Source organism: Phoca vitulina, unplaced genomic scaffold (genome assembly GCF_004348235.1).
Source record: "Phoca vitulina isolate PV1807 unplaced genomic scaffold, GSC_HSeal_1.0 scaffold61, whole genome shotgun sequence".
Taxonomy (NCBI): domain Eukaryota; kingdom Metazoa; phylum Chordata; class Mammalia; order Carnivora; family Phocidae; genus Phoca; species Phoca vitulina.
The window spans coordinates 5331064-5356361 of NW_022589764.1; the positions used below are offsets into that span (position 1 = coordinate 5331064).

General features: G+C 47.4%; 1 protein-coding gene across 1 annotated transcript in view; it reads right to left on the reverse strand.

Moving 5' to 3' along the window:
• Positions 1-25298, reverse strand: part of ADAMTS17 (ADAM metallopeptidase with thrombospondin type 1 motif 17) — a 348017-nt gene that overhangs the window by 14844 nt on the left and 307875 nt on the right. Inside the window, exons 20-21 of the mRNA XM_032391277.1 lie at positions 11592-11796; positions 7456-7608 (exon numbers count right to left, since the gene is read on the reverse strand). Coding sequence (XP_032247168.1) covers positions 7456-7608; positions 11592-11796 — 358 coding nt within the window. The remainder of the gene's footprint in view (positions 1-7455; positions 7609-11591; positions 11797-25298) is intronic.

The window sequence follows — 25298 nt, forward strand, 5'->3', positions numbered from 1 at the left end:
TTCTTCTCTAGTGCCCATGGAACATTCTCCAGAATAGATCACATCCTAGGTCACAAATCAGGTCTCAACCGGTACCAAAAGATTGGGATCATTCCCTGCCTATTTTCAGACCACAGTGCTTTGAAACTAGAACTCAATCACAAGAGGAAAGTCAGAAAGAACTCAAATACATGGAGGCTAAAGAGCATCCTACTAAAGAATGAATGGGTCAACCAGGAAATTAAAGTGGAATTCAAAAAATTCATGGAAACCAATGAAAATGAAAACACAACTGTTCAAAATCTTTGGGATGCAGCAAAGGCAGTCCTAAGAGGAAAGTATATAGCAATACAAGCCTTTCTCAAGAAACAAGAAAGGTCTCAAGTACACAACCTAACCCTACACCTAAAGGAGATGGAGAAAGAACAGCAAATAAAGCCTAAACCCAGCAGGAGAAGAGAAATCATAAAGATCAGAGCAGAAATCAATGAAATAGAAAACAAAAGAACAGTAGAACAGATCAACGAAACTAGGAGCTGGTTCTTTGAAAGAATTAACAAGATTGATAAGCCCCTGGCCAGACTTATCAAAAAGAAAAGAGAAATGACCCAAATCAACAAAATCGTGAATGAAAGAGGAGAGATCACAACCAACACCAAAGAAATACAAACAATTATAAGAACATATTATGAGCAACTCTATGCCAGCAAATGAGATAATCTGGAAGAAATGGATGCATTCCTAGAGATGTACGACTACCAAAACTGAACCAGGAAGAAATAGAAAACCTGAACAGACCTATAACCACTAAGGAAATTGAAGCAGTCATCAAAAATCTCCCAACAAACAAAGGCCAGATGGCTTGCCAGGGGAATTCTACCAAACATTTCAAGAAGAATTAATACCTATTCTTCTGAAACTGTTCCAAAAAATAGAAATGGAAGGAAACTTCCAAACTCTTTTTATGAGGCCACCATTACCTTGATCCCAAAACCAGACAAAGACCCCGTCAAAAAGGAGAATTACAGACCAATATCCTTGATGAACATGGATGCAAAAATTCACCAAAATACTAGCCAATAGGATCCAACAGTACATTAAAAGGATTATTCACCACGACCAAGTGGGATTTATCCCTGGGCTGCAAGGTTGGTTCAACATCCGCAAATCAATGTGATACAATACATTAACAAAAGAAAGAACAAGAATCATATGATCCTCTCAATAGATGCAGAAAAAGCATTTGACAAAGTACAGCATCCTTTCTTGATCAAAACTCTTCAGAGTATAGGCATAGAGGGTACATACCTCAATATCATCAAAGCCATCTATGAAAAACCTACAGCGAATATCATTCTCAATGGGGAAAAACTGAGAGCTTTCCCCCTAAGGTCGGGAATGCGTCAGGGATGTCCACTATCACCACTGCTGTTCAACATAGTATTAGAAGTCCTAGCCACAGCAATCAGACAACAAAAAGAAATCAAAGGCATCCAAATCGGCAAAGAAGAAGTCAAACTCTCACTCTTTGCAGATGATTTGATACTTTATGTGGAAAACCCAAAAGACTCCACCCCAAAACTGCTAGAACTCATACAGGAATTCAGTCAAGTGGCAGGATATAAAATCAATGCACAGAAATCAGTGGCATTCCTATACACCACCACCAAGAGAGATGAAAGAGAAATTAAGGAGTCGATCCCATTTACAATTGCACCCAAAACCATAAGATACCTAGGAATAAATCTAACCAAAGAGGCAAAGGATCTGTACTCAGAAAACTATAAAATACTCATGAAAGAAATTGAGGAAGACACAAAGAAATGGAAAAACGTTCCATGCTCATGGATTGGAAGAACAAATATTGTGAAGATGTCAATCCTACCTAGAGCAATCTACACATTCAATGCAATCCCCATCAAAATACCATCCACTTTCTTCAAAGAAATGGAACAAATCATCCTAAAATTTGTATGGAACCAGAAAAGACCCCGCATAGCCAGAGGAATGTTGAAAAAGAAAAGCAAAGCTGGCGGCATCACAATTCCGGACTTCCAGCTCTACTACAAAGCTGTCATCATCAAGACAGTATGGTACTGGCACAAAAACAGACACACAGATCAATGGAACAGAATAGAGAGCCCAGAAATGGACCCTCAACTCTATGGTCAAGTAATCTTTGACAAAGCAGGAAAGAATGTCCAATGGAAAAAAGACAGTCTCTTCAACAGATGGTGTTGGGAAAATTGGACAGCCACATGCAGAAGAATGAAACTGGACCATTTCCTTACACCACACACAAAAATAGACTCCAAATGGTTGAAAGACCTAAATGTGAGGCAGGTGTCCGTCAAAATCCTGAAGAACACAGGCAGCAACCTCTTCGACCTCAGCCTCAGCAACTTCTTCCTAGAAACATCACCAAAGGCAAGGGAAGCAAGGACAAAAATGAACTATTGGGACTTCATCAAGATAAAAAGCTTTTTTTTTTTTTTAAAGATTTTATTTATCTATTTGAGAGAGAGAGAATGAGAGAGAGCACATGAGAGGGTGGAGGGTCAGAGGGAGAAGCAGACTCCCTGCAGAGCAGGGAGCCCGATGCGGGACTCGATCCAGGGACTCCAGGATCATGACCTGAGCCGAAGGCAGTCGCTTAACCAACTGAGCCACCCAGGCGTCCAAGATAAAAAGCTTTTGCACAGCAAAAGAAACAGTCAACAAAACCAAAAGACAACTGACAGAATGGGAGAAGATATTTGCAAATGACATATCACATAAAGGGCTAGTATCCAAAACCTATAAAGAACTTATCAAACTCAACACCCAAAGAACAAAGAATCCAATCAAAAAATGGGCCGAAGATATGAACAGACATTTTTCCAAAGAAGACATCCAAATGGCCAACAGACACATGAAAAAGTGCTCAACATCGCTCGGCACCAGGGAAATCCAAATCAAAACCTCAATGAGATATCACCTCACACCAGTCAGAATGGCTAAAATTAACAGGTCAGGAAACGACAGATGTTGGCGGGGATGCAGAGAAAGGGGAACCCTCCTACACTGTTGGTGGGAATGCAAGCTGGTGCAGCCACTCTGAAAAACAATATGGAGGTTCCTCAAAAAGTTGAGAATAGAGCTACCATATGATCCAGCAATTGCACTACTGGGTATTTACCCCAAAGGTACAAATGTAGGGATCCGAAGGGGTACGTGCAGCCCGATGTTTATAGCAGCCATGTCCACAATAGCCAAACTGTGGAAAGAGCCAAGATGTCCATCGACAGATGAATGGATAAAGAAGAAGTGGTATATATATACAATGGAATATTATGCAGGCATCAAAAGGAATGAGATCTTGCCATTTGCAAGAACGTGGTTGGAACTGGAGGGTGTTATGCTGAGCGAAATAAGTCAATCAGAGAAAGACATGTATCATATGACCTCACTGATATGAGGAATTCTTAATCTCAGGAAACAAACTGAGGGTTGCTGGAGTGGTGGGGGGTGGGAGGGATGGGGTGGCTGGGTGATAGACACTGGGGAGGGTATGTGCTATGGTGAGTGCTGTGAATTGTGCAAGACTGTTGAATCACAGCTCTGTACCTCTGAAACAAATAATGCAATATATGTTAAGAAAAAAAAACAAAAACAAAAGAAGATGATAGCAGGAGGGGAAGAATGAAGGGGGGGAAATCAGAGGGGGAGACGAACCATGAGAGATGATGGACTCTGAAAAACAAACTGAGGGTTCTAGAGGGGAGGTGGGTGGGAGGATGGGTTAGCCTGGTGATGGGTATTAAAGAGGTCATGCTCGGCATGGAGCACTGGGTGTTATGCACAAACAATGAATCATGGAACACTACATCAAAAACTAATGATTTAATGTATGGTGATTAACATAACAATAAAAAATAAAAAAAAATAAAAGTGCACCAACCCCATGTGTGTGACAAGGGCACTGTCCACAAGCCGTAGAGTGAAGATAAGTGGTCAACGGCAAAGCAAATCTAGTCCAGAGAAGTGTAAATGTCAGGGTACCATCCATCCAGTGGAATCCACTTATGTTGGCCAGTTGCCCAGCGAGTGAGGACAAGGACCCCTATAGGGAACTGTATCTTTCCGTTCTCCAGAGAAGAAATGGGGAAAAGCAACGGGCAGATTTCTAGAACCGTACTCTACAGATATCTGCAACTGGGCAGGCCAGACCACCCAGTGATGGCTGTGGAGGAGGGAGTGGTGGTGAGGCAAACCGTCAGGGTGGGGGTCCCACAGTTGAGTTTTGTGTGGCCCCTGCCCCGTCACGCTTGCTCAGTATGCTCATGCATACCTGGACTTCCAGTTCCAGGTCTGTGACCAAGTTCTCAGCTTGGTAGATCGAGTCTGCCCTGGGCCCCGGCTCTGGCCAGACGTGCTGGGGAGGGGGCAGCTTCCCGCCCCCTCCCCCTGCCATGCTGAGTACTCTCCCCCAAGGCTCTGTGTACACCAATCCGATGCCATCAGATACCACCCCTGGATGGCAGCCAAGATCATCACATGCCATCAATCTTTCCTGTTTTTAAGGCCAGGGATGACTGATCAAGCTGGCTGTGGTAAAAAGCAGGCACTGTGGCCTTCCAATACCTTACTTTCCAGAAAGCTGGGAGGCATTATTCACCATGGCCTGGCTAATAAAGAGGCAGGCCAGCTAAAGGCTCTACTTCGCCTGGTGGACTGTGTGTGGGGGAGTTTGCTAAATGGCAAACCGGCCTCCTCAACCAAGGAGGGGCCCTTGAACAATGGAGGAGGGCGAGCGTGAGCTACCAGATCTGGGGTAGCACAGGGATGAGCCTCTCAGGTACGACTCACATTTATTTCCTGGCGTTTTGCAGCTCCCCGCACCAGGAAGTTCACGGTACTTAAGAAAACAGAAGTGTCCATCTGGTCTTCAAAGCCCGAATGGTGAGGCTGGAGAAACTCAGGCTCTGGAGAGCCAATGACCATCTCTAGGACATGCTGTGGCTCAAAGGTACCATCATGGGGCCTCCGGAGCCCCTCGCATATGGACTGAACTCTGACCTGGGGTTCAGACCTTGGACTCTGCCGGAGCACTGTGGGCCAGTCACTTAATCTCTGAGCATCTACTGTCTCTTCTAGAAAACAGGGCCAAGGACCTGGTCAGAGGGCAGAGGCGCAGGGGTAGACCTCAAACTCTGAGGGCTGAGTGCAGCCCAGGCCCTCCTTGACCCCTCCCCTCCCCTCCGCTTCCCGCCCAGGGATATCTATGACCATGGAGGTCACCCTTCACTAGCATAGGCTGCATGTGGGGTGTGACCACAGGACCCTTCTAATTCCCCAAGTAGAATGACAGCTTTGTTCCAGTCCACACCTGGACATTTGGAGTCCAAACAATGGTCTTCTGCCTCTTACTCTGTTGGGGAGCTCCCCTTCTATGTCTTCTGACAATTCTGACACGGAACACTCCCAAAATGTTTTCTTATTGATTAGAACCCAAACTGTTGAGAGCTCACTTACATTTCCCTGGGCCTTTGGGATACACTGGTGACCCTTCTCAAGCTGAGTCTGACATGGTTGGCCATGAGACGACATTTCTTGGCATGGTTCTATAAAAGGCTGGGCCCTCCGATCGATAAGACAAAGTTAGATGAGATCAGAACAGGTTAGTCCTGGGGACTGTGCCTCCTGGGGACCCAGCATAAACACTGGGTGCTGGGTTTGGGGCAGGAAAAATGGCCTGAGTTGTCAAAGCGCTTAGTCACATATATTAATGCCTTGAAAGCTCTGAGCGTCTCTGAGAAACAGGCAGGGCCAGTGTTAATGATTCTCCATTGCAGTGATAAAGAGACTGAGGGCCAGAGAGGTTAAGATATGTTAAATGGTGAGTCAGAGCTGTAACTCAGCCCCTTGATGCCTCTCTCACAGGACTCGAGGTTCTAATGGCATTTTTGCAAGAGCCTTCAAGTGAAGTTCAAGTGAAGCCTCCTCCAAAGGAAGACATCCTGGCAACTCCATTCGACGTGTTATTACATTCATGGAGAAGCTGGACTGTTGGCCCGGTTCTATTGCTTTGGTCAGATCTTCTGATCAGGGAGTAAATAAAAAGGAGGTGTTTTTGGTCTTCCCCAAATTCGCAGTTATCCAGAAGCTGCATTTTAGCATAGCTGGCAAACTGGAACCTGAGAAATTGGCTTTTGTGCCCTCCATGAGTTTGGAGGAGTTTGTATTCTCATTTGCAGGAAGGTGGCATTTCTGGGAGGACCCGATCTGGGTAAGTTTTGCTTTCTAATGGCCAAACCACCTCTCCTTCCATAAAGCAGAGGCACAAACCAAATTACTGCCTGGGCCAGGCAGCTAAATCAAAACACATAGTGGCTAGAGGAGTGTGGGGGGCTGGAGGAGGGCCAGGGCCTGGGGAAAGGCACCAGGCCTGCTTGGCCCCAGGTCACGGTGGCCAAGTGAGGACGAGGACACATCGCCATGTTGCCAGATTTCCAGACAAGGGCCCCAAATCCAGATTTTCAGGCGAAATCGCCCTGTTTTTAAATGTTAGTAACAATTCCAGAATGTTTATGATATCACGCAGGCCACGCAAAAACTGGGGGCCCTTGGGCCACCAGTCTGCAAACTTGGGGTGAAGAGACATCAAGAGAAGTGAACGGGGAGTTTTCAGTTGCGAAGACCAAAAAAGAAACACGAACACCCTGTGCTGCCATTAGAAATTTTCCTTAGAAAATCAGACGTTAGCGAATGTCACTAGAAATTCTATGGTTTTTGGGAAAAGGTTCCCTAGCAGGCCTCCTGGCCGGTGCTCATGTGGGACAGCAGTACTTACCTCAGCTCCCCCCTCCCCCCAGGAAACAGGCCTCAGAGGTAATGGGTTCACAGATACTAGGGGAATGAATAAAAGAAGAGCTGAACAGCAAAGAAGTTTTCACATCTGATTTACGTTGCAGTGCTCTTTCACCCTCTCTGCACCCCAACCCCGGGCTGCAGGCCAGGCTCTAGAAGATGGCTCTTCCTTTCTGCCCGCTCCCCCCAGAGCCCCCACCTGCCTGCCCATGCATTGTGCGGGCCCTCACCCAGGGGTCCTGAAAGTGAAGGGAAGTGCTGTTTGCCCCAAAGCCCCTCCGTGTCCGTTTCGGCCAAGGCTCCTCCGTGTTTACGAGGCTTTTGTGATGGCCAATGGCCAAGCCCCCCGAGGGATGCTGGGGCACAGGCCGCACACAGCACAGGGCAGCCAACTGGGATCCGGGGCACCCTGCTCCGTACTTTGGGAGGCATTCGGTTTCCTTCTGAATGCACACGGCACAGGGTCATGGGCAGGTGCAGAGCTTGGAGAGAAAGCGAACTTGCCTGGGTAGCCTGGGTAGCCTGGGACTGCCTCATGCAGTGGAAGCCCATGTGATTGCTGAGCTCCTGTTTGCAGAGCTCCCCGCGTGGGCGGGCAGGGTGGAGATGCAGGCCCGCCGGACTCACCTTGGACCAGTCCCCGGTCTTCCACTCGTAGCAGCCCGAGTAGTCCTCGCACGCCTCCTCTGCTTTGGGCCTCATGGACGCATCGCATTTTCCTTGCGAGTTGGTGCACGTCACAGTTCGTTTTCGGGTCCCTTTGCCGCAGGTGGCCGAGCACTGCAAGACACCGTTTGGATGTTTGATCCGGTCTGGTTCAGGTCAAGGTCATCAACGCCTATTAAGTCGCAACAATGTGCCAGCCCCAGGGCCGGGGACGCAAGGATGAGGATGCTGCTGGGCTTCTAGAGTCTGAAGCACATGGTCCCAGCTGTGACTCCAGCCAAGTGGCCAGTGATGGGGGGAGGGCCACAGGAGCGGGGAGAGCTCCAGGTACCAGAAGACCAAACTAGGAATTTAGTGGCCTGCTACCAGGTCCAAAAGACTGATGCAGTGGAGAAGTTCAAGGGGCAAATGCTGGTGGACCCTCGAGCAGAGCAGGGGACGGGGCCAGGGGAAGCCAGGTAAGGACACCCAGGCAAAGATGTCTGAGGCCCCTGACTCCTCCGAGCTGGCCTCTAGCTCCGTGCACGCTGCCTGGGCCAGCCTGGGGCAAAAGCACAGGCTCAGGGTGGAACACGGGGAGATGCAAACCCAACCCACAGGTGACTTTCATGTTAGGCCGTCGGCAAGCTCTTGTAGAGAGCTACAGTGACTGTGTTAAGTGTGGATGCCAAGAGCATCACTGAGCAATGGTCCCTGTGGTAATTTACGTACTTCCCGGGAGACACTGCAAGAGAAAGTGTGGGGCGGGGACCCAAAGAGGGCCTGAGGAATGACAGATCATGTGCGAGCCCTGAGAATTCAAGATTCCCAGGCCCTCAGGCAGCAAGACCCCCAGAAGAAGGGGTGAGCGGTGGGGTGACAGCTGTAAACAGGGTGGACCTGCGGGGTGTACCTGGAGCCTGCTCCTGGCGTGCTCCCCCTGCACTCAGGGAGGGACCTCGCCGGGCTCCGAGAGTGCTTAGCCACCTCAAAACAAAGCAGAAGGAAGCCCAGGCAGAGCAGACCTATGACCTCGGGAGGATGGGACTGACTGTGCACGATCCGGCCAGCAAGAGGAGGTGACGCGTCCTGCAAACCCAGGGAGCTCTCCCTCTTATTTGCCGGGTACGGAAGCCCTGCCTGTCTCCACCATGGAAGCAAACACGTAACTTGCGGAGATGTTGGCCTGATGGCTGTATTCCACCAAGAGGTACAGACACAGTGAGCCCCAGGCTCCCAACAGCTGGGTCCTAGAGCTATGGCGGGGACAGCCCATGTGCTGTGGTGGCACAAAATGGAGCCCTCACAAATCGAGCGTCTGCATATCATACTTGCTTGATTTACCAGAAATACACAGCAGATATTCTTGAGCCACAGCAAACTTGATTTTTTTAAAAAGTTCCACTGTGTCCCCTGGGAAAATGCACCTACAGGACAAAAGTTGTTCTTTATAGTTCTATTATTAACATTTATCCCAAAATGTTATGTAGCTTTATTTCTCCGATGAGTTCAATTTAGCTCTCCGAGGCTTTTTTTTTTCTTTCTCTCTTTTTTTTTTTGAGACTAACTTAGATTGGCTTGTTTTAGAAGAAATACACATGCTTCAGAACTGGTTGTGGTGTCATCTGGGGGGAGCTGGAGAACATGCGCATTTGGTCCTGTGTGTGGGTGAGGGGTCGGCTTTATAGGATCTTGGATGCAAGGGGTCAATCCAGAGCAGGTGTCACCGTCTTGGGCAGGATGGGTTGTGGCTGGGAGGGCCACTGCTGGGAGCCTGGGTTACCGAGTTGAAGGTCAATCTCTCTGCTTCTCTGCACGGTGATGCTCCCTGACCATTTCATTAGCTCTGCCTTGACCATTTGACTTGTGGGCTCCTCCCTGGCACCAGCAACCACACCCACGCTCTTTCTTCAACTAGAAGCCTACTTACCACTTCTGCCAGAGTTCCTGCATTGTCTTACTCTATTCTGCATTCCCTGTCCCTTTCCCTTGAATTTCAAACACTGTAATGTCTAGCCTGTTTCTTGACCAAACGCTGGCTCAGCCCTTCTGACCAGAAGGTGGGGCTTCCTCTGGAGGGACCTAGGACAGGAGACAGTCACTCTCTTTTGCTTCCTTCCTGGTATCTGCTCCTCATTCGAACAAAGCTGGGAAGAAGCTGGGGGGTAGACAGTACGGGTGATCAACACTGCTGGCTATATATAAAGGCAGCCTCCTCAATAAAATAAATTTCTCTGCCACGAGAAATTTAAACCCATTTGTTTCCAGAAGAAGGAACATTAAAAGGGCTTCAGCACTGGGGCGCCTGGGTGGTTCCGTCGGTTAAGCATCTGCCATCAGCTCAGGTCATGATCCTGGGGTCCTGGGATCGAGCCCCGTGGTGGGCTCCCTGCTCAGTGGGGGGTCTGCTTCTCCCTCTCCCTCCGCCCCTCCTCCTGCTTGTGCTCTCTCTCTCTCTCTCTCAAATAAATAAATAAAATCTTTAAAGGGGCTTCAGCATGTGGTGAAGCAGTAGAAATACCAGTTTGGTGAGCATCTCGTGACTGAGGGCAAGATTTGATTCCAAGTTGACTGTTCAGAAAGAGGCATTTGGCTCGAGCCTAGGGTGAGCCAGAAGGAGACTGATTGGTATGGATACTATTTCAGCATTAGGATCAGGTACACACAGAGATAGAGACGTGAAATTAGAGAGATTTCTTTAAATCTTGCTTCAGTTGTCTCACATTTTCCAGTCTGGTGTTCTTTGCTATGGTGATAGTTGATAATGTCAGGCTTGGTTATTTTGGTAAGGACATTTTTTTTTCTATGAGAAAGAGTCTGAATGGAAAATTTATGGCTTTGATCTGATTAAAACATAAATCTTGTTTGGATCAAGAACCAGGTGATCAAGAACCTCAGGCTCAAGGTGGGTTGGCGGGGGTGGGGGTGGGGATGGGAGACTGCATGCCTGACCCTACCCCTCCAGCAAGTAGTCCCCCTCCCTAAAAGAGGTCCCTTCAATGTTCAACTTACAGTCCTAAGTACATATAAAAGATCAAAATTTTAAACTCTCTCTTTTCCCTAAAATATCATAAAGGGCAGGCTAAAGACTCAGGTCTTTAACGGGTCCATGTCAAGATCTGTCTGAAAAGTAAACCCCATTTCAGAGTAGCCAAGGGCAAACTTTTCGTTCATTAAGAATGGGCTGAATACTTTCTTATTCAAAATAATTCCAACTGTTTGGCAATAAAAAAGGAACTTTAAAAATATTTTCCACACTGAAGAGTGTCTTGGATTTAGCCTTTCTGACTTTCCTAGAACACATTTGATGGAGGACCTGAGGGAAACTTGCCCTTTATTCAGCTTTTTATTTTATGGCCAAACAGTCAAAATATTAATGCAAAGTCAACGCAAAGCCTTGAAGGATGATATTACCAAAGATAAAATATTTCCAGAATCAGTCTTTCAAGTTAAAACTTAAGGCTTAATTGAGCTCTTTCCAAAATGTTTTATGGCATGAGATGTGTGACTCCAACTTGTACACTAAAAACTGTCCCTCCCAGTGTCTGCTTGCCTCTTACAATCCACAAAGACTGGCACAGAGTTCAAAGAAAGCCTTTGAAACCACCTTCCCAACTGATCGCACCAGAATTCAAATACATCAAAAGAAAATAAGAAGGTCAGTTGGTTAGTCAGTTGGTCTGTCTACCTACCTACCAACCTACCCCCCAACCCACCCACCCAACCATGCATCCATCCATCCATCTACCCAACCAACCATCCATCCATCCATCCATCCAACCATCCAACCAACCATCCATCCATCCATCTATTGATCGATCCATCCATCCATCCATCCCTCCATCCATCCATCTTTACATGAGAATTTTCATAGGAAATGGGATCGAACTGTGGTAAATATTATCAAAAACATATATATGATCAAAAACACATTACCCATGTTTGTTTAGCCATACTGTCACCTCAGATGGAATTTAAGAATATGTGAGCTAGAACACATCTTTCTTAGTTATCTGGGGGCTGGCAAGCACTGTGATACTTGGGTTTGAGTCACAAATACCATAGAGGGAACGGCACCATGTTGGGGTCCCTGTGGAGAAGGCAGCCTGGGCACCCACCTGTGACCACTCAGAGGCCTCCCAGATGGACAGGCAGTCCTGGCCTTCGCAGCTCTGCACTGGTGCTGGCCGGGGGCCCGGGCAATAGAGGGGCCGTGTGGTGACGTGGGTGCCATTCTGCAGCTGGTATACGCAGGTCACCTCCCGATGCTGGATGCCCTTTTCACATGTCGCTGAGCAGGGGCTCCATGGGCCTGCCACCCACCTGTCCAGGAGGAGGAGAGACAGTGAGAGAGTAACCGGGTGGGGAGGCCAGCTTCCCTGGAGGGCCTTCCAGACACATCATGGCGTCTTGGGCCTGTAACGTGAGGGAGGGAGATGGACGCAGAGAGCTTTGCAACTGACTTTCAAAATAATTCTGAAGTATTAGAGCAGAGGGAGTCCCATGAGTTGAGTGGGTCAATGGCTTATTCAAAGCAGAAATCCTTCTGCACACAACACCTCTATGGCAGGTTGAATTATTGTTCCTGAGCGGTCGCTCTCCCTGTGGCAGGATTACATATCCCACCCACTGTCTACGCCATGCTTTGTTCAATGGGGTGTCAGTAGACATGAAGCTGGCCATGTCCCAGCAGAAGCTTTGAGTGTGATTATGTGGTTTGGCTCTGCTTCTCTCCGTTTCCTGCCCTCTGCCATGAGAATAGCAGGTCCCAACACAGGGGATGCTCTGACGGCTGAGCTCTGTCATAACAGGACACTGCTGTCAGCCACTGAGATGCTGGGGTGGCCTGTCACTGCAACAAAACCTAACTGGTACACTCCTTGACAGAGGACGCCCTGGTACCAGCTTGAACACACCAGGACCAGGGACTCCCTGATTTCCAAAGAGTGGAGGCCTTCTTGGGTGGGGACTGTCACTCTTGAGGAGGCAACTCATGGGCTGGGATAAGACTGAGCTGGTGAAAGTGCTCCACTAAAATTTGGCCTACCTGCCTTCCATTTCAATGACCCCAATTCGACCAGGGTCTCGGTTGGCCTCAGGGTGTTGGAAAGAAGCTGAGCGGTTGGAAATCATGATTTCTCAGGACACAAATGGGGCTTTGAATGCCCTTTGGGGGACGCAAAAGGACTCTCTCCTCCTTCGGTCCCTGCATGAGCCTCAGATCCTCTTAGCTCCCAGGAGCTCACCACTTGACAAAATGGCTGAATCCATTGATGGCTGGCTCTGATAAACATTCAGTTCTTCCTCATCAGTTGGAACAGTCCTAAGATCCTGAAACCAAATCTGATCATGCCATCCTACTGTTTAGAAACGTCAGTAGTGTCTTCCCACTGGCAGCGTTCTTGAGGGGACGCTGGGTGGTGCCAGGCCTCTCTTCATCTCCAGTCCTAGCTTACTTGCTCATTCATCCATCCCAGCATGGCACATTCACTGAGGGCTTCCCATGTGCCAGGCACTGTTCTAGGTTCTGATGATGAGGCAGGGAACAAAACAAAGCCTTGCCCTCTGAATCTTACTATCCTGATGGGGACAGACAGTAAACCAAGGAATGATACACAATAGACTATATATAGTGCGTATTATATATCATACATGAATAGAGAAGATGCCACATGGTGGCAAGTACTTTAGAGAAAAGTAAAGCAGTGTAGGGCAGACCAGGGAGGAGGTGAGGAGTGAGCACATAAGGTGGCAGGGACGGCCCCACGGATAAGCTGACATGTGAGCAGAGCCTGGAAGGAAGCAAGAAAGTCAGTCATGTGGTTCCTTGGGAAAGGACTTTTGGGCAGAGGGCACAGTGGGTGCAAAGGCCCTGGGGAAGAGTGTGCTGGCAGAGCAGAGGAGCAGCAAGGAGTCCGGTGTGGCTGGGGGAGGGGTGAACAGAGGGAGGGGCAGGGAGAGGAACATGAGAGAGGACAGGGTGAGATCCTACAGGCCCTGGCTGGCCACTGTGGCTCTTGTTTGAATAAGATGCAGTCCCAGAGGGTTTGGAGAGAGGAGTGATGTGCCCTCCAGGCTTGGAGAGGGTCATTCTGGCTCTGGGCAGATACCAGTCTATAGGGCAGCAACAAGGAGACTAGGGAGGAGGCTACTGCACCAGTCCAGGCAGGAGATGAGGGTGGTTTGTACCAGCTGGGGGTGGTGGCAGTGGTTGGGCTAAATGTTGAGAAGATGGAGCTACCCAGGCCCCCTCCCTCCACCCCTATACTGTTCCTCCTTGTCCCTTAGGGCAAGCTCAGGCGACCTCCTCTGACTTCCAGTCCCCTTGGTAGAGCCATCACTGTCCTCCATGCCCCCAGGGAATAACTGCAGAGAAGCTCCTCTTACCAGACCCCTTGCCTATGCTGTGGGATGGAAGTGACTGTGCCTACCCTGGGACAAGGGACATATGTCCTGTAAGCTGCTTACACCAACACCTGGCACACCTAAGCCTATATAACTCTTAGCAGTTGTTCTTCTTTATCTCTTCAGTAGGAGATGATGAAGTCCCAGAGGTGAGCAAATCCTGCTCCCATTTCAGCACCTGCCAAGTGCTTGAACAACACTATCAGAACAAAACCAAATCCTACCCATTTCTCCTCATTCTGGTCTTTGGAGTAACCTGATTGGCTTCTTAAATATTTGAAGATAGCTCTTTTGTTCCCCCAAAGCTTTCTCTTATCTTGATCAAAATATATTTGCATGTGGCAGATTCTGAATCCTTTCTGTTCTAATTCTCTCATCAGTCACTACTGTTCTCAAAATGGATTGCTTTGTCGTGGGCAAAATGGCCCAGATGTGGTCTGAAAGCAGCAGGAGAGAATGTGATGGTTTTTTTCCCTCTTTAAAGGGAGGCTCTGGTTTCATTAAAGCAGTTCAGCTCTACACTATGTCTGTTTTTAAGCAAGCAGACTGCATCTCTGTTAGCCCCAATGACTTCTCTTATTTTTCTCCTGAACCGACTCTCAGCCAGATCTCCTTCTTCCTGACCTTTTGCCATTGACTTTGTGAATACAAATGTCAGGCTCTAGCTTGAGACCTGTTCAGTGCTCCTGCGTTGACCTCAACTGTGAGAAGAACTTTGTATCCCCCTCTTGTCTTTTTTTTTTTAAGATGCTATTTATTTATTTGCGAGAGAGAGCAAGCACAAGCAGTAGGCAGAGGGAGAAGCAGTTTCCCCACTGAGCAGGGAGCCCAATGCTGGACTTGATCCCAGGATGCTGGGATCGTGACCTGAGCCGAAGGCAGATGCTTATACTGACTGAGCCACCCAGGCATCCCCCCCACTTCTCTTTTGTATTTTCTGTGCTTCCCAGGGGTCAAGCTGGGAAGCGGGACCTCTATGTCCTACTCACGGGAATGTCACCTGCCTGTGGGCGTGCATGCTGTTGGCCAGGGGGCACCAGCATCTCCAGCTCTGGACACACAACCAGAGCATGGGCTCTAGGGAATATGCAAGTTGACTCTGGTCTACACAAAGGTCACATCTGGGCAGCTGAGGGGATGGGGAAGAGCTGAGAGAGGTTGAGCAGTCCTCCCTCAGACATCTCCTATCCCTCCTGTTCCATCACAGACTGGAAAAGTCAGACCCACGGGGATCAGTTTCCTGTAGAGCTGGGAGGGGTTACCTTTCTTTCCTGTTCTTCTTTCCTTTGCCTCTGGTGTCTCCTGGGCCTTTGAGGTGCTTTGCAGAAGGATGACAGAATGCAAAACAGCCCATGGATCCTACCTTCCTTTCCAGAAGAATCCTTTGACCCCCTGCAATGTCCCTCCTTGCCATTGCCTAGAGTCTGGCAGGAGAATGGGGGACAGAGGCCTAAGCACATGCAGACATGCACGAAACTGATCTATGGTCTGCCCTGCTCCCTAAAGGGGGGAATTCTCTGTCTCCGGGAGCTGTGTAAAAGGGCTCCCCCTGCTCCCCTCCTTGGAGGGCTAGTTACTGTCAGATTCAAAACAAGCCCTGTCTGAGGCCAAGGCAGACTCCCAAAACCACTGTGGTTCTCATGGACAATGTGATGGGGTGAGAAGGGGGCACGAATGCACTCCACACCTGCAAGTCCCACATGGGGCAGCTCAGGGCACCTTCCCAGCTCTCTGTCCCCTTGCCCTTCCTTCTCCCGCTCCAAATTCCCAGCTCCGCACAGGGTTGCAGACATACAGATGCAAATACGGCACACCGCCTCAGGAGACAGACAACCAGCCAGCCAATCACCATCAGTGAACAAGGCTCCCTGCCCAGGCGGAGGAGAGCACAGCGCTGTGGTGGCATAGGGAGGCGCCTCACTCCATCTCGGGGTGAGTCTGGGGGAGGCGATGTCTGAGCAGACCCTTAAAGTACAAGCAGAGGTAACTGGAAATAAACTCGGCTGTTGCATATTGTTTTACTCAGGGGCCCTTTGTCATTCTAATACTTGATAGGTTTAAAAACAGTGATAGGAGTGTTGAATCACTATACTGTACACTTGAGACTAATATTACACTGTATGTTAACTGTTATTTATTTATTTTTATTTTTTTTAAGATTTTATTTATTTGTGAGAGAGAGGAGAAGGACAAGAGAGAGAGAGAGAGAATGAACACGAGGTGGGGAGGGGCAGAGGGAGAGGGAGAAGCAGACTCCCTGCTGAGCAGGGAGCCCGACGTGGGGCTCAATCCCAGGACCCCGAGATCATGACCTGAGCCGAAGGCAGACTGAGCCACCCAGGTGCCCCCTAACTGGAATTTAAATAAAAACTTAAAATAAAAACAGTGATGGGAAAATATTTGGGTGCCATTTTGGGTGCCCCTGGCAGCATTATTCACGGTAACCAAAAGGCAAAAGCAAGCCTGGTGTCCGTTGGTGGATACTTGGATAAACAAGATATGGTAAGTATGTACAACAGAATAGTACTCAGCCTTATAGAGGAAGGACCTCTTGTCCCAGGCTGCAGCATGGGTGACCCTGGAGGACATTATGCTGAGTGAAATAAGCCAGTCACGAAAGCACACGTCCTGAATGATTCCACTTAAGTGAGGCAACTGAAGGGGTTAGATTCACAGAGGCAGAAAGTAGAATGGGAGCTGCCAGGTTGGAAGGAATGGGGAGCTCGTGTTTAATGGGCGCGGAGCCGCACTTGCTCTTCCAAGAGGCAGACAGAGTTCTGGAGAGAGTCAGCAGTAATGGGTGCACAGCTCTGTGAACATACTTAATGCCACTGAACTGTAACTTAAAAATGGTTAAGGTGGTAAATTTCATGTGTATTTTACTACAATTTAATTAAAAAAAAAGTGATGGTTAGAAACAGGGAGTAGATAGGTGAGAAAGGGACAAGGAAGCGAGGTGTTTCCCCAGCCCCCGGGCGGCAAGGATGAGACAGGAAACAAGGCTGGTGCTCAGCTCTGTGCAGCCACATTGTAGCCGTGGAGCATCCATGCAGACCGTCCTCACTGGCGCGGGCAGCCCCACCTGAGACGTGGGAGGAGCTGGCTAGAGGACCATTGCCGCCCCGCACACACAGGCTGCAGGTGCTCGGAGCTGTTTTTCAGCTAGATTTTTTTTTTTTCTCCCGATCTTGACAAATACCTCAGCAAGGTATGGGGAGAAAAAAAAAAAAAAATCACTTTCTGGAAACTGTGGTTTTGGTGGCTGAAAACCATTTCACCACAATGAGTACACAGCTGCAGGATGCCGGTCTATGGCGGGGGGACATCACCATGCAAGTAAACATCCGAGGAAAAACCCCATTAATTCCAAGTCCAGGAATTTGAGAAAGGAACTGCTGTTCCATAAAACAATTCATGTGACAATGACAACTGAAGTCAGATTTTTTTTCTTTTTTTACTCGTGCCCCCTAGAAACCTTAACAGTGACGTGTACTAGCTAAGTTTGAGTTCGCAGATCTTCTTAAAAGCAGGAAAACTAATTCTTGAGGAAGCCACTGTTAACGCTTCTATAGTTCAGGCCTCCCTTCCTTGGTTGCTCTGGAGTCATGAAGGACCGGATTCCTTTCCTGTCCAGCAGGAAAGAGACTTGGCTCCTCCACACACACTTCAAGTTTGATCCTACCTGAGACCTTGCTTGCTTGCTTGCTTGCTTGCTTGCTTTCTTTCTTTCCTTTCTTTCTTTCTTTTTTTCTTTTCTTCTTTCTTCCTTCCTTCCTTCCTTCCTTCCTTCCTTTCCTTCCTTCCTTCCTTCTTTCTTTCTTTCTTCTTTCTTTCTTTTTTTTTTTATTGCTGCTGTAGCAAATGACCATAAAGGGAATGGGACAAAGCAACAGATTTACCATTTGACAATTCGGGAGGTTGGAAATCTGACATGGGTCTCACTGGTCTAAAATAAAGGCACTACCACCAGGGCTGGTTCCCTCTGGAGACTCTGGGAAGACCTGCCTTTCCCAGCTTCCAGATGCTGCCCCCGTTCCTTGGCTTGTACTCTTTTTCTCCATCTTCAAAGCTAGCAGTGTCAGGTCAAGTCCTTCTCATGCTATATCCCTCCAATGTTCTCACCTGCCCTCCTCCTCCACGTTTAAGAACCTCTGTGACTGCACTGGACCCATGCGGATGCTACAGGATAATCTATTTTAAGGCTAAGCTGATTAGCAACCCATATTAGTTTGCAAGGGCTGTTGGAGAAAGGACCACAAACTAGGCGGGCTTGAACCCCCAGAGAGTTGTCTCACAGTTCTGGAGGTCAGAAGTCAAAAATCAAAGTGTTGGTAGGGTTGGCTCCTTCTAAGGGCTCTGAGGGATCTGTTCTATGCCTCTCTCTCCTAGGTTCTAAGGACAGCTGACCATCCTTGCTAGTACACGTGTTACTCCAATCTCTGCCTCTGTCTTCACATGGCGTCTGCCCTGTATCTGTGTGTCCTTACACAGCTGTCTTTAGAAGGACTCTAGTCAGATTAGATGAGGGGCTCACCCTACTTAGTATAACCCCATCCTCACTAATTACACCTGTAATGACCCTATTTCCAAAAAAGTCACATTCTGAGATACTGAGGATTAGGACTTCAATATCTTTTTTTTCCTTTTTTTTTTTCGGTGGGGGAGGGATATAATTCAATCCATAGTACAACTTTAATTCCAACTGAAACCCTCCAATTTCCCTCATTTCCCTTTGACATGGAACTCAGCATATTCACAAGTTCTGGGACTTAGGATATAGACATGTTTTTGGAGGGGGGTCGTTATTTTGCCTACCCCACACCCATCCCATTCACAGTTCTGAGAAATTTCAGCTTCTAATCAAAACACACTTTCTATTCAAATCTTGATCTGGCTGAGATTTAAATTAGGTGAAGATCTTGTGAAATCTGCCGAAATGTGAGTTAGTGGTTACAAAGAAAGAACACCATATTCAGGATCCTGTTCTTTTGACACGGTTATTTTATCTTGAATATAAAGCGAATCCCAAATATAGACAACCAGAGAGAGAACACTGGTAGGTCATTCACTTTCAACAACTTCAAACTGAAAAAAATAATGTGAGATGTATCTCAATACAAGAGGTGCTTGAGCTAACAAGTGTTGTGTCTATGGGATTCAGTCAACTTTATCCATCTCCAAAACGCATCAGTAAGAAGGATCTGGCATTGGCTGAGCACCAACCTCTGCCAATGTCTGTGTCAGGGATATTCCCTGCATTAGCTAAATTAACCAAAGGAAGGAAACAAGATGCCTGTGTGTGATAACCTGAATAGCTGGCATCATACGGGCTACTTGTAAAACACCACAGCATAGAAAGAATGATGAGAAACAGCTCAGAAGCTCCAGGAAGCTGCAGGGCAGGTTAAAGAGAGAACAGCTACTGTACAAAGTACACTTGCTTTGTTCAACCTTGGCTTATATGTCCCCCCAGACACATGAGTGTCAACTTTATGCCAAGTTCTCAACCAAGGGTTGGGGCACTTGGTTCAGTGTCCCCACATTCACAAAGCTCAGACAAATGTGTGGTCCTTGGGGGAAAGAGAAACATATAAATAGACAATTTCTTCACTCTCTGATAAGTGCTGTGGAGGAAATGGAGCTTGAGTTGGGTCCAAGGTGAAGTTGGCCATCCAAAGCAGCAGGGCTCAATGCTCTCACAGAGAGAGCCTGCCCATGATATGCCAAGGAGTGAGAGAGTGCAGCTGACCAGTTTGGGATGGCTGGTTCTTGAAGAATACCTAAAGGGGAGTGGAAGAGAAGTTGCCTTGGTGTCTTAGGTAATCATGAGCCTTGGGGGGCAAGATGATGGCCTTCACCAAGACAGTAGTGGAGAAATGGAAAGCAGACATAAGACTCTTTAAGAGTGAGGCTGACATGGCTTTGGGTATGTGGGGTCAGAGACAAAGGGGGCAAGAGTCAAGCTCAGGATTCCAACGGGCTCATAGGACACCATGGTGCCTCCGCTATAATGGAGAACACAGCGAGAAGACTTGGCCTGGGGGCAGAAGTGTTTGAGAATGTCAGGTTGAGGCAGCCACTGGGTAGCTGAGTGGTGCTGGGAAGGGTCTGAAGGTGCAGTTCTGGAGTCAGGGGTGCAGTCTGGGGTGGAGACACAGGGTGGGAAGTCATCAGAAAGAAGGTCATGATAGAAAGCAAGGTAAGAACAACTCACCTGGGGAGCCTCTACAGGGAGAAAAGAGGACAGAGGACCGACGGCAGGGGCTGGGAATGCAAGCATCTATGATCGGAATAAGGAGCCAGAGAAGGGGCAACCAGCAAGACTGTTCAAGAGATGCCAGATAGGGTTGGGTTGGAAGAGGCCTGAAAAGTATTCTCTGGATTTATCCACAAGGAGGTGTTGCTGACCGGGGGGAGGCTCCCGGGAGAAGGGGGTGCCAGTGCTGTGAATGCTCAGTTGAATGAGGGTGGAGAAGAGACACTCTGTGGATGTTCTTCAAACAAATTTGGTTCAGTACATACCCAGTGGGCTCCATAGATCTCAATCTTGGGGTAATGCCCAAGCTTTGGAAACCAGGCCCGTCCCCATGGTAGAGGCAAGGGAGACATCTCACCATCCTCACTGGGGCTCTGGTCAAGTGGCTGCTCACGGGAGAAGCATGAGTGAGAGAGGACCTCTGTGTGAGAAGGAAGTGCTGAGAACTGAGAACCCAAGCAGCGGCGCCAGAACAGACTGGGAGCTTCCTCTTGTGGACATGTCGGTCTAGAAGGGCAACCCCTGCCCACTGGCAGGAGCGCTGGGAAAAGTCATCCTAGGCCAGATGTCAGAGCAGGTGACCTGTCAGAGACACGCACAATATCCAAGATGCGGGTGGCCAGCAGGGGTGGGAGGCCAGGGACTGGGTGAGTAGAGAGAATGTGTGAGGGGAAGGCTGGGACTCAGCCAGAGCTCGCCGCTGTCTCCCCCTTGGGATTTGGTGTCAGAGTCTGGGTCAGTTGGTTAGTCTACTTTGAAAAAGGGTCTGGCCTTTGATAAGAGCGATCTTGTCCATCCCTAAGTGTCAGGAAGGACTCAGGAAATCTGATTTGGAAGGCCAGACAGATTGAAGCTCTCCCTTTTCATTTAGAAAGTTTGAAGAGGGGCACCCGGGTGGCTCAGTTGGTTGGGCGTCTGCCTTCAGCTCAGGTCATGATCCCAGGGTCCTGGGATCGAGCCCCACGTCAGGCTCCCTGCTCATCGGGGAGCCTGCTTCTCCCCCTCCTCTCCACTCATGCTCTCTCTTGCTATCTCTGTCTCTCTCTCTCTCAAATAAGTAAAATCTTAAAAAAAAAAAAAAAAAGAAGAAGAAGAAAGTTTGAAGAGAGCTTGAAAGCACAGGCTCACATTTGCCCTCTGGAGGGTCAACTCTGTACTCTATGAGGGCAAGGTGACCCCTCTGCTTTGTGACCCGGTCCTTTCCCACCACCATTTTGATTTGCACCACCAGAGCTCCCAGAGGAAGGCTGCTCAGGGCTGGCTAGTCCTGCGTTAGAGATGGAGAAACCACTGGGAGAGGTGGCCAGGCTGGCCCAAGGCCCACCAGTTATTAGGGGAGGGGGTCCTCTGTGTCTGAATCCAGGGGCTTTGTTCTGTACTTATACAATTATGGTTCTGGTTAGGGTACACCTGACCACCCTCATCATGATGTCCTGTAAGTCAGGGGTGCCCATGGACTTTAGTCAGACGTTCTCAGATTCTCAGAAGTGCACATTCAGGACCCAGACTTGGGTCTTCACTCCACTGACTTGCCAGCCGTGTGACCTTGGGCAGGTCAGTGCTCGAGCCTCAGTTTCCTCCTCCGTAAAATGTCGGTACCTGTGTTCTCATCTTACAGGCTTGTTTGGAGGATTGGCCTGGGTGATCGCTGCTATAGGGTCCACGCCCAGATGCTAAATGCATGGGAGTTTTGTAAAGCTCCTGGTGAGACGGCTGGCCCAGAGGAGGCCCCCGAGGATGCAGGTCTCTTCCCATCCTTGCGGGTGTAGGGTTGCTGTCCATTGGGCAGTGTGGGTGTGGCCAAGGGAGAGCAGACACCTTGTTCTGCTTTCCCACAGATGACAAGGCATTCCCCAGGGTGCCACGTGTGCTGCATGCCTGGGAGCGAGGACACATGGCAGAGGCCAGCTGGCCAAGAGCTGGATCCCCTGGGCCCCTTCCCCAAAACACCAAGGAGCACTGTAGGCGGCATCAGACTCCCATCTGTCCGAGTGGCTCTTACAGCTAGAGGCAGATTGGAGCCAGCCACTCTGTTAAGACAACAATCAAAACAAGATTTTAACATGTGCCATTTATAGTCTCTGAAGATACGTGGCTGCTTTTATTGAACAGATGTTTGTGAAAGAAGGAGCGGGGCGAGGGGCAAAGGCTGAGACTGCACGAGCTCAGCTGTGATGTTCTCCCGGGGGGACGAGAGGGACGCCTTACAGCTGCACGCTCCGTTTCAACTCAGCATTTCTCTGTCTAAAACTTGAGAATTATGAGTTCTCATATACATTTCCCCGAAAAGTAATATTATTCACATATTTGTCTTTTGAAGGAGGAAATGAAAACCTGAAGGGCATAATGAGGAACAAATATGCTAGTCTGTGAATGTGAGCTTTTATGGGCTTGAGTCTGTTAGTCCAGCCCCAAGAATCAAGATGGGTGATTGGCCAGGGTCTGAGAACTTTCCATGTTTTCCTGAAAAGGTCTTTGAATCACTGTGGTTAGTTCTCATTTGCTGGGGAAGGGAAGACAAAGGAAGGAAGGAAGGAAGGAAGGAAGGAAGGAAGGAAGGAAGGAAGGAAGGAAGGAAGGAAGGAAGGAAGGAAGGAAGGAAAGGAAGGAAGGAGGAAGAAAGGAAGGAAGGATGGATGGATTTCAACACTTAGCTAAAATACAGTTTAAGGGAAAATGTTTTAAAAATGGTTTCTCTAGAGGAGGTGGGTGAGGGGATGGGTGAAATAGGTGATGGGGATTCAGAGTACACTTATCATGATGAGCACTGAGTAATGTATGGAAGTGTTGAATCACTATGTTGTACACCTGAAACGATATAATGCTGTATGCTAACTACACTGGAATTAAAATAAAAAACTTAATAAAAAATGGTTTCTCTAGATCTTAAACCAGCTAATCCTTTTTCAGGGTTTCCTTTGTGCCAGGCAATGTTCTCAGCACCTGACATGATTCAACTTATTTGATCCTTGTGATGATCCTACATAAAGCCATTCTGCAGCTGAACAAATTGAGGCACAGAGAGGTTAAGTGCCTTGCCCCAGGTCACACATTAGTTCAGTGGAAGAACCATTTTAATGGTTCCAATGAGATATAATTCACACACCATATAATTCAGCCATGTAAGGAGTAAATTCAATATATTCAGAGTTGTGAAACCACCACCACAATCAATTTTAGAACACTTTAGCTGCCCCCAAAGAAACTCCTATATGCCTCAGATGTCATCTTCCATGTCCCCTACCTCCATCCCTCTCAGCCCTAGGCAATCACTAAGCTTTCTATCTTTATAGATTTGCCTCTTCTGGACATTTCATATACGTGGAATCCTGTAACATGTGGTTCTTTGTAACTGGTTTCTTTTCTTAGCATAACGTTTCCCAAAATCATGTATGTGGTAGCATATAGCAGTACTTCATTCCCTTTCATTGTTGAGTAATAGTTGATTGCATGGATATACCACATTTTACTTATCAGCTTATCAGTTGATGGACATTTGGATTGTTTCCATGTTTTGGCTATTGTGAATCATGCTACAATGAACATCTGTGTATAATTTTTCTGTGGATAGATGTTCTCATTTCTCTTGGGTATATTCCAAGGAGTGGAATTGCTGGATGATATGTTAACTGTATGTGTAACAATTTGAGGAATGCCAGACTTTTCCAAAGCAGCTGCACCATTTTGCAATCCTGCAGTAGTTCGTGAAGGTTCTAAGTTTGCCACATCCTTATATACGTTTGCTATTGTCTGTCTTTTTGATTATAGTCATCCTAGTGGGTGTAAGGTGGTATCTCCCTGTAGTTTTGTTTTATCATGGCCGAAGATACAAACCATGAAGTTTGCCATTTTAATCACTTTTAAGCGTATAGTTCAGTGGCATTAAATACATTCACACTGTTGGACAACCATCACCATCATCTTCCAAACTTATCTTCTTCCCAAACTGAAACTCTGGACTCATTAAACAAGAACTACCTATTCCCATTTCCCCCCAGCCCCTGGCAACCATCATCCCTTCTGTCTCTATGAATGAGATGACTCCAGGTACCTCCCGTAAGTGGAATCCTACAGTACTTGCCCTTCTGTGAGTGGCTTATTTAGCATAATTTCTTCAAGTTTCATCCGTATTGTAGTACGTGTCAGAATTTCTTCCCTTCTTGGGGCACCTGGGTAGCTCAGTTGGTTAAGCCTCTTGATTTTGGCTGAGGTCACCATCTCAGGGTTATGAGACTGAGCCCCGTGTTGGGCTCCACACTCAGCAAGGAGTCTGATTGAGATTCTCTCTCTCTCCCTTCTCCCTCTGTCCCTCCCTATTGCTTGCATGCTTTCTCTCTCTAAAATAAATAAATCTTCAAAAAAACCAATTTCTTCCCTTCTTAAGGCTGAATAATATTCCATTGTATGTATATAATACATTTCATTTATCCATTTGTCCACTGATGGACACTTTGGGTTGCTTCCACCTTTTGGCTATTGTGAATAATGCCGCTATGAACACGGTTGTATGATTTTTTTTTTTTTTTTGAATCCTTGCTTTCAATTCTTTTGGATATATAACCAGAAGTGGAATTGCTACATGATATGGTAATTCAGTATTTAATATTTTTGAGGAACCACCATACTGTTTCCCCCAATGACTGTATCATTAGACATTTCAATCAGCAATGTACAAGGGTTCTAATTTTGCCACATCTTTACCAACACTTGTTATTTGCTTTTTTTTTTAAATAATAACTATCCTAATGGGTATGATGTGATTATCTCATGATTTTGAATGGCATTTCCCTAATGATTAGTGATGTTAAGCATCTTTTCATGTGCTTATTGACCAGTTGTATCTTTGGAGAAATATATAACCAAGTCCTTTGCCTATTTTTAAATTAGGTTGTTTTTTGTTGTTGATTTGTACATACATTTGTACATACATACACATATACATACACACGTATAAATACATACATATATATATATTCTAGATATTACTCCTTTATCAAATATATGATTTGCAAATATTTTTCCCATTATTTGGACTGTCTTTCACTCTGTTGATAGTGTCTTCAATGCATAAAAGTTTTTAATTTTGATCAAGTCCAATTTATCTATTTTTCCTTTTGTTGCCTGTGCTTTTCTTGACGTATCTAAGAAATCATCAAATTCAATA